The sequence below is a fragment of the Carassius carassius genome, chromosome 10, assembly GCF_963082965.1.
Source record: "Carassius carassius chromosome 10, fCarCar2.1, whole genome shotgun sequence".
In the NCBI taxonomy this organism is placed as follows: Eukaryota; Metazoa; Chordata; class Actinopteri; order Cypriniformes; family Cyprinidae; genus Carassius; species Carassius carassius.
Window position 1 is genome coordinate 16,119,636 of NC_081764.1, and position 15,084 is coordinate 16,134,719.

The following is a 15,084-nucleotide window of genomic DNA, read 5'->3' on the forward strand; positions in this document are numbered from 1 at the left end:
CAGATTTGGAACATCATGAGGCTGGGTAAATTATAACAGAATTTTCAAAAACCACAATGTGTAAAACATTGGCTAGATAGGCAGCTCCCTAGCTAGTTTTGTTATTAGTGTGAGAACAGTAATTATTTAATTTATTGATGTGTTATTTGAGAATATTATATGTTTTTGAAATGCCATTGTTTCTTTTGTGCTGTTTTACCTGACAGGATTCAGCAAGGCCAGTTTTCTACCTTTACTGGATTTTGCCTACACTTCCAATCTGACCTTCAACTTTTGTGTGATGGCAGAGGTAGCCACACTGGCACGGCATTTACTGATGGCGGAAGTGCTTGAGATCTGCGAGTCGGTGCATAAGAAAGTGGAAGAGCAGAAGCTGATGGTCTACCAGAGGGGAGACATTCACACGGTGGTATCCAGCCAACCTGCGCCGCCTCAGCCAGTAACACCCGCCGCTTCTGAAACCTATGTTGTGACTATGCAGAGTGAAGGCATGCCTGAAGAAGGACAGTCCCTGGCTGTAATCACAAGTGAAATCGGGACGGCTGAATCGCTGGCGTTGCTTGCTGGTGCGACCATAGATGGCGAAACGATGACTGTAGTCACTCATAGCGGACAGGCTGGCTCAGCTGAGTCTCTGGCCATGTTGGCCCACAGCGGCCATGCAGAGGAGGGCGAGACCATGACTCTGGTCACTCACTCTGGCCAGGCATGTTCAGGTGAGTCCCTGGCTGTAGTACAGGCCTGTTGGTCTGTAGAGGAGCCACAGGTTGGTGACACGCCTGTCGCAGAGAGCATGCAGACGGGAGCCTTTCTCATTAGTGTGGATCCCTGCAAATCAGATGCTTCTGAGATTGTGCATTTAGCTGCAGCAGCGCCGCCTGCTGTGCAGGATGAGCCCCTGGCGGCTGAACCAATACGCCAACCTGAGCCTGCAGCTGCAGTGACGCCACAGCCAGCCCCTGCACCAGTGAGGAGGAGGCCAGGAAGACCACCTAAAGTGAAGCAACAGGAACCACCTCCTCCTCTTCCTTCAGAGGAGGAGCCCAAGGAGATTGAAGGTGTTGAGGATGGATCTGCTGCAGATGAAGTGAAAAAAGAAGAGGAATGCACGGATCCCAACAAGAGATACTTGAGAAAACGGTCTGTGAAGGAAGGAGGGTATGTTCGTCTTCATATGGGACTTGAGACGGAGGAGGAAGAGAAAAGCACCTCACTTCCTGCGAAGGTATGCAACTCCCATTCACTCCACATATGATTCATTTCTAAATGTGACGATGGCCCTGTCCCAAACGGTGCCCTTTTGGACTTGGCATAATATGTGAGGTCCACAAAAGTCCCCATCTGTCATTTTATGGCTCAAAAGGGTGCTCTGGAGTGCAACCAATGCAGCCTTGATTCACCCTTTTGCAAAGCCTGGTGTCCTGATATCATGTCAAGGAAACAGTCTTCATTAAAAGAATGACGTTCTTAAAATGAAAAACTTCAGTAATTAATAAATGAACAATAATAAATAATAATAAACTATAGCATAATCAAATTTATCACTTAATGCGATGTGACAAAATGCAGAAACTTGTGAGGGAAGAAAAAGATATATTTATGTATGAATAATTCATGATATTTGTTTAAGACAAAAAAAAAGTTTTTACCTTGAAAAAAGTATTTTGAATCATTAAAATACAAGAATTTAGCCAAAAACCTATCATCATAATCATAGACACTATTATTTGTAATTGACTCCAATATTATGATATTGTTCAATGAGCCAAGGATTAGGATAGGGAAAAATAATTTACAAAGGCAGTCAGCCAAGATTGTCTTATTAGAATCACATTGTGTCCCCAGATACCTCCGAGATTTGTCAGGAGAGGCCGACCGGTTCAGTTTGCGAAGAAGAATCCTGATGAGTTTTCAGAGACAGACCTGGAGGCTACTTCTGATGCCGTAGCTGCTTTAGCAGAGGAACCTGAGCCTGTTGCAGACCAGCCAGAGACTGTGGAGGAGGATGCACTGCAGGGAGACCCAGTAGGAGCTGCGGAGAGAGAACACACGTGTAACGAGTGCGGCTTGGTGTTCCAGAGGCGCTACGCCCTCATCATGCATGCTCTGAGACACGAGAAGACTCGCAGCTTCAAGTGCAGTGTATGTACCCTTGGGCTGAATAAAAAGTAATAGTAATTCTAGCCTGATCTTTATGCATTTTGGATAGTTTTCTGAGTTTTCTTTTGACCTCACAGATTTGCAATAAGGAGTTCCAGTACGCAGCTTCGCTCCGTGCACATTTGGCCCGTCACAAGCATCAGAAGACCCAGAGAGCCAGCATTACACGAGCCATGGCCGCAGAAGATTCTCAGGGGTCAGAAGATCAGATGAGGTACCGCACCAAACGGGAGTTTGTGTGCGACATCTGTGGCAAGACTCTGCCCAAGTTGTATTCCCTGCGCATTCATATGCTGAACCACACAGGGGTGAGGCCACACACCTGCAAGGTTTGCGGGAAGAGCTTTGCCACCAAGCACAGCCTGAAGATGCACCGGGCGCTGCACGACTCCATCAAGAGATTTCAGTGCACTGTCTGTGAGAAATCTTTTGTCACCAAGAGAAGCTTGGAGGAGCATACAAGCATTCACACAGGTACACACACTCGTTTAACTTATGTCAGATGAATACGTAAAAATGCAAGTATCTAATGGAGCACTGTTATTAAGTGATTAGAATTAACTATGGCTCAAAAAATGCATTGATCTAATTCTAATTAAAAAAACAATGCGTTTTAATTTATATTCAGTTACAGAATTAATATCTGATTATTTCCACATTACTCATAGAAAGCTTGTAAGGTGTTTTTGGTTTTAGTTTTTTAAGAAAATTGCATTACATTAATCAAAAGTGACAGTAAATACATTTATAACGTTTTCTATTTGAAATAAATGCTGTTCTTGATTTTCATTAAAGAATCCTGAAAAAAGTAAAGCATGGTTTCTAGAAAAATATCAAGAAGCGTAACCATTTTCAAAATTGATAGTAATAAGAAATGTTTCTTGAGCACCAAATCAGCATATTAGATCATGTGACACTGAAGACTGGAGTAATGGATGCTGAAAATTCAGCTTTGCATCACAGGAAAAAAAGTACTTTATTTTAAACGGTTTATTATTTAAAATTGAAATGAATTAAATGTAGTAAAAATTTTATTATTTTAAACCGTAATAATATTTCACAGTATTACAGATTTTTACTGTATTTTTATACAGTTAAATGCAGTGATGGGGAGCATAAGAGACTTTTTTTTTTCAGAAACATTAAAAAAATCTTACCAACCCCAAATGTTTTGAATGGTAGTACACATTAAGCAAATCAAGTTTATTTATATAACATTTCTCACACAATGGTAATTCAAAGTGCTTTACATTGTAATACAAGCAAAAAACGTAATTTTTCTTTTTTATAAAACTGAAATACAGATTAAAAAAATAAATAAATCATAAGCTGGTTAAAAGACATGGCAAAAATCTAAATAAATTCTGTAAATAAAAAATGTAGAATTAGTGTGCTGTTTTTAAATCACAGAATGTGCAAGTAAACGTATGTCTGCAGAAACCATTGTATGTGCATGACATATTTGTCTTTATGTGTTCGAAATTAATCCTAAATATTTCTAGCTGACTCAGTTCTAATGATCTAAAAGGTCTGTCAGGTTTATGTTCAATAAAATGTTTTTATTTGTAAAATTCCACCAGCCCCAGATTCCAGCATGGACACCTTTAGTTGCTGTTCGAATTCACCATGTTTTCGGATGTATGAACCAAATTATTGAATTATACCTAAACCCAAATTTAAGATTATTGTCTGAGCAAAAACTTACACTCTTAGTTTGAATGTAGTTAATACGCTGTTTGTAACTTTAAGAGAAATGCAAATCATAATAGCATTTTGTTTAACAGGTGAATCAAAGTACTTATGCACAATCTGTGGAGCATCATTTCACCGTGCGTCCGGACTGAGCAAACACCTCAAGAAACATCAGCCCAAACCTGAGGTCCGCTCATTCCACTGTTCTCAGTGAGTGCCTTACCCCTCGACTCATGCACACAACAGTTTTCTTAGAACAGCCCAATAGACTTTTATTCACACATCTTTCCTATATATCAGAATCAGAAAGAGCTTTATTGCCAAGTATGCTTGCGCATACAAGGAATTTGTTTTAGTGACATAAGCTTCCAGTAAACAGAGACAACAACACACAGACAAAAAAAAAAAAAAAAAAAAAAAAAAATTTACAGGAGAATTACAAATTGGCAAATAAATTAGTGTATAAACAATTGTGCTATAAATGATAATGGAATAGGATTGAGTGAGATGCAGGAATGTTCTAGGATGGAGGGGTAACAAATAAATATAAGGATATTGCACATTTTTGCATAAGTTTAAGTGGGAAACATTTAACTGTTCATGGGGTAGATTGCCTGGGGGAAGAAACTATTCTTGTGCCTTGCTGTTCTTGTATTTGCAGCTCTGAGGCGCCGGCCAGATGGCAAAAGTTCAAAGATGGGGTGACTTGGATGTGAGGGATCCAGAGTGATTTTCTGAGTCCTTTTCCTCACTCTGGATGTGTACAGTTCTTGAAGGGTGGGCAGGGGAGCACCAATAATCCTTTCAGCAGTACGAACAGTTCTCTGTAGTCTTCTGATATCTGATTTTGTAGCTGAACCAAACCAGACAGTAATTGAAGTACACAGGACTGACTCAATGACGGCTGAGTAGAACTGTTTCAGCAGCTCCTGTGGCAGGTTAAACTTCCTCAGCTGGCGAAGGAAGTACAATCTTTGTTGGGCTTTTTTCACAATGGAGCCAATGTGATTGTCCCACTTCAGGTCCCGAGAGATGGTGGTTCCCAGGAACCCGAATGACTCCACTGCAGCCACAGTGCTGTTCATGATGGTGAGTGGGGAAAGTGCAGGAGGGTTTCTCCTAAAGTCCGCAGTCATCTCCACTGTTTTGAGCATGTTCAGCTCCAGGTTGTTAAGACTGCACCAGACAGCCAGCTGCTCAACCTCCTGTCTGTAAACAGACTCGTCACCGTCCTGGATGAGGCCGATGACTGTAGTGTCGTCTGCAAACTTCAGGAGCTTGACAGAGGGGTCTTTAGAGGTGCAGTCGTTGGTGTACAGGGAGAAGAGCAGAGGGGAGAGAACACATCCCTGAGGGGCACCAGTGTTGGTGGAGCAGCTGTTTGACATGAATTTCCCCAGTCTCACTAACTGTTGCCTATCTGTCAGAAAGCTGGTGATCCACTGACAGATAGAGCTAGGAACAGAGAGCTGGGTCAGTTTGGTCTGGAGGGTTGTTGGGATGATGGTGTTGAAAGCCGAACTAAAGTCCACAAACAGGATCCTCACATAAGTCCCTGTTTTGTCCAGATGTTGCAGGATGAAGTGCAATGCCATGTTGATTGCATCATCCACGGACCTGTTTGCTCGGTACGCAAACTGCAGGGGGTCCAGTAAGGGTCCAGTGATGTCCTTCAGATAAGCCAGAACCAGTTTTTCAAACGACTTCATGACGACAGACGTTAGAGCCACAGGTCTGTAGTCGTTAAGTCCTGTTATCTTGGGTTTCTTTGGAATGGGGATTATGGTGGAGCGTTTGAAGCAGGAAGGCACTTCACACAACTCAAGAGATCTGTTGAAGATCTGTGAAAAGATGGGGGCCAGCTGGTCAGCACAGATTTTCAGACAGGCTGGTGTAACGCCATCTGGGCCTGGTGCTTTTCTTCTTTTGTTTTTCTTGAAGACCTGGCGCACATCATCTTCACAGATTTGAAGAGCAGGAGGTATGGAGAGGGGGATTGCAGGAGGTGTTAATGGTTGTGTAGGGAGATGGTCAGAGTGGGTGTTGGGGGTTTCAAATCTACAATAAAACTCATTCAGGTCGTTAGCAAGTCGTTGATTAGCCTCAGTGCAAGGGGATGGTGTCTTGTAGTTTGTGATGGCTCTCAGTCCTCTCCAAACTGAAGTAGAGTCGTTGGAAGTAAACTAGTCTTACAACTTTTTAGCGTAGGTCTTTTTAGCCGCTCTAATCTCCTTGTTCAGTGTGTTCCTGGCCTGATTGTACAAGACCCTGTCCCCATTTCTGTAGGCATCCTCTTTGGCCTGACGAAGGTGTCTGAGTTTTACTGTAAACCATGGCTTATCATTGTTGAATGTTAAATAAGTCCTGGTAGGAATGCATATATCCTCACAGAAACTAATATAGGATGTTACAGTCTCTGTGAGTTCGTCCAGATCGGTGGTAGCAGCTTCAAAAACGCTCCAGTCTGTGATGTCAAAACAAGATTGTAAATCCTGCTCTGTTTCGCTGGTCCATCTCTTCACAGTCTTTACTACAGGTTTAGCAGATTTAAGTTTCTGCTTGTAGGTCGGTATAAGATGAACCAGACAGTGATCAGAACGTCCCAAAGCTGCTCGTGGAACAGAGTGATATGCATCCTTTATTGTGGTGTAACAGTGATCCAGTATATTACTGTCTCTGGTGGGACAGGTAACATGCTGTCTGTATTTTGGCAGTTCACGGGAGAGATTGGCTTTATTAAAGTCCCCAAGAATGATTAAAACAGAGTCCGGGTGTTGTTGTTCTGTGTCTGTGATCTGATCAGCGAGTTTCTGTAAAGCTGAGCTCACATGCGCTTGAGGTGGAATGGAAACACTAACCAGAATGAACGAGTGAAACTCCCGCAGCGAATAGAACGGCTTGCAGTTGATAAACTGCGTTTCTAGATCAGGACAGCACATCTTCTTTAACAGTTACATCTGTACACCACCGTTCATTGATGTAAAAGCATGTCCCGCCGCCGCGCGATTTCCCCGTTGATTCTGCTTCGCGGTCCGCTCTGAACAGCTGAAAGCCCGGCAGATGGAGTGCGCTGTCCGGTATGGCGTCATTCAGCCAGGTTTCCGTGAAACACAGAGCAGCAGAGTGAGAGAAATCCTTTGTTGTCCGAGAGAGCAGAAGGAGTTCGTCCGTTTTGTTGGGTAGAGAGCGGAGATTTGCGAGATGGATGCTAGGCAACGGCGTTCGAAATTCGCGCTTCCTGAGTCTGACGAGCGCTCCCGCTCGCTTTCCCCGTCTGCGCGTCCTGAAGCGCTTGATCAGCGCCGCTGCTCCTCCGATAACAATGTTCAGTAAAACGTCTGTATAATAGAAATCCGGAAAAATATCATGTGGTGTGTTCTGCCGAATGTTCAGCAGTTCATCCCTGGTGAAACTGATCGTGTTTGTTAAACAAAAAACAGGAAAAACGAACAAAAACAGTACAAACACTGGAGAGCCAAGCACTGAAGCAGCCATGTGCGGCGCCATCTTGGTATTTTAACAATAATAAATTTTGTTCCTTAATTTGTTCGTTTTGTTCCTTCATAATAGCTGTGACAAGAGTTTCTTTGAGGCAAAAGACCTACAGCAGCACATGAATAAGCACTTAGGCCTAAAGCCCTTCCAGTGCCAGGTCTGCGGCAAATGCTACAGCTGGAAGAAGGACTGGTACTCGCACGTCAAATCACACACCGTTGCAGAGCCCTTCAGGTGAGAGTAAAATAGTTCATTTCTTAGAGGTGTGTGTTTTGAAAATCTACATTGTTTTGAGAGAAGAAGAAATTGCAATAGCTTTTTATGATGTCATTTGAGTTTATTTTTACTCCTAATGAATTCTTTTTTTAGACTGAAAGAAAAACATGACCTTAAATCTGAAAAGGGCCTGTCATGAAAACCTGTATTGTATAATATCTGAACTCAGACTCAAGCACTTGTTAGAGGTAGATGTCGAACTAGATAGTGTGTTTTGTCCTTTTGGCAGGTGTAATGTGTGTGGGAAGGAGTTCTTTGAGAAGGCCCTGTTCCGACGGCATGTCAAGAAAGCCACTCATGGAAAGAAGGGAAGAGTGAAGCAGAACTTGGAGAGAGAGTGTGAACACTGTGGGAGGAGGTTCACACAGCTCAGGGAGTACCGGCGCCACATGAATAATCACCAGGGTGAGTGGAGAATTCATACATGAACACATGTTTTGTAGAATGAAGGTAAATAATTTACATAATGCAGATTTAGGAACTGTCTCATGCAAAACAATAATATGTATAGTGAGAGAGAGAGTAGGGGTTGAACGACTACTGATTCCTGCTTGTCGACTTCTTATTTAAAAAAAAAAAAAATTAAAAATAAAATACTCGAGTTACTCGACTATTCGTGGTTCATGCTACTGTAAATAAAGACATGAAATAGTTCTTATCAATAAACACTTATTAATTCATAGCCTAATGCAACAATTACATAGTTAGTTGTCAAAACTTTATAATGAAGACATTAAATATAAAAATTTTCATGTAACAGCCAGTATTTGTATTTGTATCTGTAACAATCAAAGAATTATTTGTTTCTGCATTCGGATAAATTCTGCATTCATAGATTCTGCATTCTGCATTCGGATAAAACCAGGTGGAACATCGTACAGTTACTTGATAAGACCCTTATAGCTATCTTTTTTTCATAATTATCAATGAACAAGTATGCCGTGTTAATCTAAAATAATTATTAATTTCTATATATTATATAAATATATAAAATATATATAAATATACAACCCGAATTCCGGAAAAGTTGGGACGTTTTTTAAATTTTAATAAAATGAAAACTAAAAGACTTTCAAATCACATGAGCCAATATTTTATTCACAATAGAACATAGATAACATAGCAAATGTTTAAACTGAGAAAGTTTACAATTTTATGCACAAAATAAGCTCATTTCAATTTTGATTTCTGCTACAGGTCTCAAAATAGTTGGGACGGGGCATGTTTACCATGGTGTAGCATCTCCTTTTCTTTTCAAAACAGTTTGAAGACGTCTGGGCATTGAGGCTATGAGTTGCTGGAGTTTTGCTGTTGGAATTTGGTCCCATTCTTGTCTTATATAGATTTCCAGCTGCTGAAGAGTTCGTGGTCGTCTTTGACGTATTTTTCGTTTAATGATGCGCCAAATGTTCTCTATAGGTGAAAGATCTGGACTGCAGGCAGGCCAGGTTAGCACCCGGACTCTTCTACGACGAAGCCATACTGTTGTTATAGCTGCAGTATGTGGTTTTGCATTGTCCTGCTGAAATAAACAAGGCCTTCCCTGAAATAGACGTTGTTTGGAGGGAAGCATATGTTGCTCTAAAACCTTTATATACCTTTCAGCATTCACAGAGCCTTCCAAAACATGCAAGCTGCCCATACCGTATGCACTTATGCACCCCCATACCATCAGAGATGCTGGCTTTTGAACTGAACGCTGATAACATGCTGGAAGGTCTCCCTCCTCTTTAGCCCGGAGGACATGGCGTCCGTGATTTCCAACAAGAATGTCAAATTTGGACTCGTCTGACCATAAAACACTATTCCACTTTGAAATAGTCCATTTTAAATGAGCCTTGGCCCACAGGACACGACGGCGCTTCTGGACCATGTTCACATATGGCTTCCTTTTTGCATGATAGAGCTTTAGTTGGCATCTGCTGATGGCACGGCGGATTGTGTTTACCGACAGTGGTTTCTGAAAGTATTCCTGGGCTCATTTAGTAATGTCATTGACACAATCATGCCGATGAGTGATGCAGTGTCGTCTGAGAGCCCGAAGACCACGGGCATCCAATAAAGGTCTCCGGCCTTGTCCCTTACGCACAGAGTTTTCTCCAGTTTCTCTGAATCTTTTGATGATGTTATGCACTGTAGATGATGAGATTTGCAAAGCCTTGGCAATTTGACGTTGAGGAACATTGTTTTTAAAGTTTTCCACAATTTTTTTACGCAGTCTTTCACAGATTGGAGAGCCTCTGCCCATCTTTACTTCTGAGAGACTGCTTCTCTAAGACAAAGCTTTTATAGCTAATCATGTTACAGACCTGATATCAATTAACTTAATTAATCACTAGATGTTCTCCCAGCTGAATCTTTTCAAAACTGCTTGCTTTTTTAGCCATTTGTTGCCCCCGTGCCAACTTTTTTGAGACCTGTAGCAGGCATTAAATTTTAAATGAGCTAATTAAGTGGATAAAAGTGTAAAATTTCTCAGTTTAAACATTTGCTACGTTATCTATGTTCTATTGTGAATAAAATATTGGCTCATGTGATTTGAAATTCCTTTAGTTTTCATTTTATTAAAATTTAAAAAACATCCCAACTTTTCCAGAATTCGAGTTGTATTCATCATGCAAGCAGAATTAATTCAATATGCACATTTTTATTACGCAGAACTCTTTAAGCGAGTATTTTTTTAAAAACTTCAATAAACAAATGTGCGTGTGCCACGCAAACCAGCAAGAAATAAAGATGCAAACATGTAGGCCAATTAGAAAATGGACCTGTATCTAAGTTGATTATTAGCCTACTCTTTAGAGAGAACTGGTTTGGTTTTTGAGAGACCGAGACGCGCAACGCGGCTGTTTGATTGGTGAGCGCACTGTGCTTATTCCATTCATTTGTCATAGCCTAAGGTTTAAATCATTGCCTTTTAAATATATACAAATAATAGAACATGTATGATTTATTATTATAGGTGATATTACTCTTGCCAATCTATGATGTATGAGAGATACGTGGAAAGGCAACAACAATGCGGTGTTTGATTTGTACTCTTTTCATTCAGAAAGTTTACATTCATTCACTTCAGACTCTATTGCGTGACTTTAGAGGTCTGTGTATAATATTGCGCTGATCCCCTGACTCAACTGTTATCTAGCAAACACCAAACTGTGCCAGCCTCAGCCCAATATTCCGTTATTCGTTTTTGAAGCCATTATCCATGCCATTTCAAATAAGGTATTCGGCTTCAGGCACACCCCTAATTATTGCATTACATATTTTAATTTTACATGCAACATAGATAAAGTCATAGAAAGTAACATCTAAACGCAAAATAATAATCCTAATATTCACATCATAAGCCAACTTGCAAACTCTGTGCATGCATTATGGTTAAAGCATTAGTAGTCGATTTTTTCTGACAGCCAACTAGTGTTTGAAGTAGTCGATCACTCGATTACTCAACTACAGTCGTGGCCAAAAGTTTTGAGAATTACATAAATATTGGAAATTGGAAAAGTTGCTGCTTAAGTTTTTATAATAGCAATTTGCATATACTCCAGAATGTTATGAAGAGTGATCAGATGAATTTCATAGTCCTTCTTTGCCATGAAAATGAACTTAATCCCAAAAAAAACCTTTCCACTGCATTTCATTGCTGTCATTAAAGGACCTGCTGAGATCATTTCAGTAATCTTGTTAACTCAGGTGAGAATGTTGACGAGCACAAGGCTGGCGATCATTATGTCAGGCTGATTGGGTTAGAATGGCAGACTTGACATGTTAAAAGGAGGGTGATGCTTGAAATCATTGTTCTTCCATTGTTAACCATGGTGACCTGCAAAGAAACGCGTGCAGCCATCATTGCGTTGCATAAAAATGGCTTCACAGGCAAGGATATTGTGGCTACTAAGATTGCACCTAAATCAACAATTTATAGGATCATCAAGAACTTCAAGGAAAGAGGTTCAGTTCTTGTAAAGAAGGCTTCAGGGCATCCAAGAAAGTCCAGCAAGCTCCAGGATCGTCTCCTAAAGAGGATTCAGCTGCGGGATCGGAGTGCCACCAGTGCAGAGCTTGCTCAGGAATGGCAGCAGGCAGGTGTGAGCGCATCTGCACACACAGTGAGGCCAAGACTTTTGGAAGATGGCCTGGTGTCAAGAAGGGCAGCAAAGAAGCCACTTCTCTCCAAAAAAAACATCAGGGACAGATTGATCTTCTGCAGAAAGTATAGTGAATGGACTGCTGAAGACTGTGGCAAAGTCATATTCTCCGATGAAGCCCCTTTCCGATTGTTTGGGGCATCTGGAAAAAGGCTTGTCAGGAGAAGAAAAGGTGAGCGTTACCATCAGTCCTGTGTCATGCCAACAGTACAGCATCCTGACACCATTCATGTGTGAGGTTGCTTCTCATCCAAGGGAGTGGGCTCACTCACAATTCTGCCCAAAAACACAGTCATGAATAAAGAATGGTACCAAAACAACCTCCAACAGCAACTTCTTCCAACAATCCAACAACAGTTTGGTGAAGAACAATGCATTTTCCAGCACGATGGAGCACCGTGCCCTAAGGCAAAAGTGATAACTAAGTGGCTCGGGGACCAGAATGTTGAAATTTTGGGTCCATGGACTGGAAACTCCCCAGATCTTAATCCCATTGAGAACTTGTGGTCAATCCTCAAGAGGCGGGTGGACAAACAAAACCCACTAATTCTGACAAACTCCAAGAAGTGATTATGAAAGAATGGGTTGCTATCAGTCAGGATTTGGCCCAGAAGTTGATTGAGAGCATGCCCAGTCGAATTGCAGAGGTCCTGAAAAAGAAGGGCCAACACTGCAAATACTGACTCTTTGCATAAATGTCATGTAATTGTCGATAAAAGCCTTTGAAACGTATGAAGTGCTTGTAATTATATTTCAGTACATCACAGAAACAACTAAAACAAAGATCTAAAAGCAGTTTAGCAGCAAACTTTTTGAAAACTAATATTTATGTAATTCTCAAAACTTTTGGCCACGACTGTAGTCAATGCAAGCCCTAAGAGAGCGTTGTAAATGAATTAAAAAAGGGAAAGTTAGTTTTTCTGCAATAATTCTGTTAACACTATGACTCTATGAATGTTTCTGGGACAACGATGTTGTTGTTGGTTTTGATTTTTATCTATGAAAAAAAAAGTTTACTTTTTGATGAACATTCAGGAGCCAAGCAAAAAAAAAAAATTTTTTGTGAATAATAATAATAATAATAAAAAAAAATGTTTTCTTATTTCCAAAAAAACTTTTTCATTTCTTCACTAATAATAATTTACATATATAAACTATATATAAACTCTCTCTCTCTCTCTTTATATATATATATATATATAGTATACATGTTAGCCACTATGTATAGTACTAAATGCTAGAAAACAAATCTCCCCAAACATATGCATTGTTTAAAGCATGTCACCCAAAGCAAATTATGATTTGCTTTTAATGAAAAGATTCTCTAATCTGCACAACTGTAATACAGCTGTAGGTGGCACTGTATGCCTCTGTACAGACCCAGCAAACAGGAAATAATCAACACGAGTCATTATTGGGATTCAGTCATCATCCTGTTGAGATGTTCAGTCTAATCAGACATCCTACACACTTTCATGCTTTTTTTTTTTTTTTTTTAGGTGTGAAGCCCTTTGAGTGTCTGACTTGTGGGGTTGCATGGGCTGATGCTCGTTCACTGAAGCGCCATGTTCGCACTCACACAGGCGAGCGCCCTTACGTGTGCCCGTTGTGCCAGGAGGCCCACATTGATGCCAGAACATTGCGGAAGCACATAACCAAGTTCCACGGTGATCAGTTGCCCGGTAAGATCATGCTGGAGAAGGACACTCTGCAGTTCCACAACCAAGGCACGCAGGTGGAGCATGCCGTCAGCATCCTCAGTTCAGAGCTGCCCCCTGAACTCCAGCCTCCACAGCCTCCCACCACAGAGGAGATCGAGACCGTTCTCATCACAGAAGAGACCGTGGAGGCCGTGCAGGCTATGAGTGAGGGATCCGTGTCCACATTGTCCGATCAGAATATTATGCAGGTTGTGAACTACGTCCTGGCACAACAGGCTGTAGTAAAAGTGGAAGAGGCACCAGAAATCATCCAGACCATGGAAGTGGAGGTGGCCCATGTGGCAGAAGTGGAATGAGACACAAGTCTTCAGATGTGACTTCTCAGTGACCACCTCAACAGAAACTGACCTGGCAGTAAAACATATGACTATGGGCAGGTTTATTCTTTTTTTTTTGTTGTTGTCATATAAACCCTGTGTGATAAAGTATTTTTGGTGAAAAACATAAATTAAAATAAGCTCAAAGGACTTGAGTTTGCTGACATCAGCCTATCCACAGCTGGATTTTGAGTGAATGAGTGTGTGTGTGTGTGTGTGAGGATGTGTAAATATGCTTGATTTGCATTATAGGAAACTTTTGTGTACATGTGTACATAAACAGAATAATTTTCATTGTAATACAGTCACAATCAAGCATACAACCAACAAGTGAATCCCAATATAAACATTTGGCTTTTTTGTAACTGTTACATTTTCTCATTATTAAGGCTGTTTTTTCTTTCTGATTATTTGTAAAGCTGAGATATAAGCTCTGACAGTGTTAACGAAAGGGCCATAGGCTCTTGTCTGTTGTATGATGCGGTGCCTCTCGGTCTCAGCGGAGCACTAGGTATAGCAGCAGAAATGACAACCAAATAAAAAACTCCCTGTCTGCAGGGAATGCACTATGTGCTATATTTATTTTCTGTTTTTCATTTAATGTGTCTTGAAGTGTGAAAATGTGTAAAGCCTAAAATGCACCACGGCCAGCATCTTAAGATTTGTGAGAGCTGATCGTAATAACGTGTTCTGGTTTTTATTATAGTGTTTGCTGTGGGCGGGCATTTTGTAGAATAAGATTAAATCTATTGGTTTTTTTACCAGTTTATTTTAATCATTATACAATATTAATGTACTAGCACAAGATATTATTGTAAATCTATCGCTAATACAATTTTAAAAGGTATATATATATAAACACTGTAGTATTTTTACTTAATTTATATTATGTAAAGTTCTTATGTGATTGTGGTTAGTTACTAACGTATTTTACACAAGGATGATTTGGTTATTTAATAGTGTGTGATAAACCAGTGCAAACCCTAATACATTATATTTCATGTAGTCTTTTAAGTGTTATTTCAGTTCGTGTTTATTCATTGTTAAATGTTTAAAAAGGCGAGATTTTTGTGCATCAAACAGAGTTTGACACGCTGATCTGACCTTAATTGGAGAAACTGTGGTGACCACTCTCATTAATTTTTTTTGGTCAAGCGACACTATATCACTAAAGCACCATAAACGTGCACAAACTTCCTCAGACTTTATCACATTGTCATAAAATGTTCGAGTAGATCGCGTGGACTCTCGTGCTGGTGAACGCGAGCTCAT

The 15,084-nt window shown here is 40.6% G+C and overlaps 1 protein-coding gene across 1 annotated transcript in view; it reads left to right on the forward strand.

Annotated features, from left to right (window-relative positions):
• The window catches only part of LOC132151878 (zinc finger and BTB domain-containing protein 11-like), a 17,380-nt gene extending 2,992 nt beyond the window's left edge, over positions 1-14,388 (forward strand). Inside the window, exons 4-10 of the mRNA XM_059560363.1 lie at positions 207-1,225; positions 1,846-2,142; positions 2,238-2,634; positions 3,945-4,062; positions 7,423-7,581; positions 7,853-8,028; positions 13,274-14,388. Coding sequence (XP_059416346.1) covers positions 207-1,225; positions 1,846-2,142; positions 2,238-2,634; positions 3,945-4,062; positions 7,423-7,581; positions 7,853-8,028; positions 13,274-13,791 — 2,684 coding nt within the window. The 3' untranslated portion in view covers positions 13,792-14,388. The remainder of the gene's footprint in view (positions 1-206; positions 1,226-1,845; positions 2,143-2,237; positions 2,635-3,944; positions 4,063-7,422; positions 7,582-7,852; positions 8,029-13,273) is intronic.
• Positions 14,389-15,084: the final 696 nt, after the last annotated feature.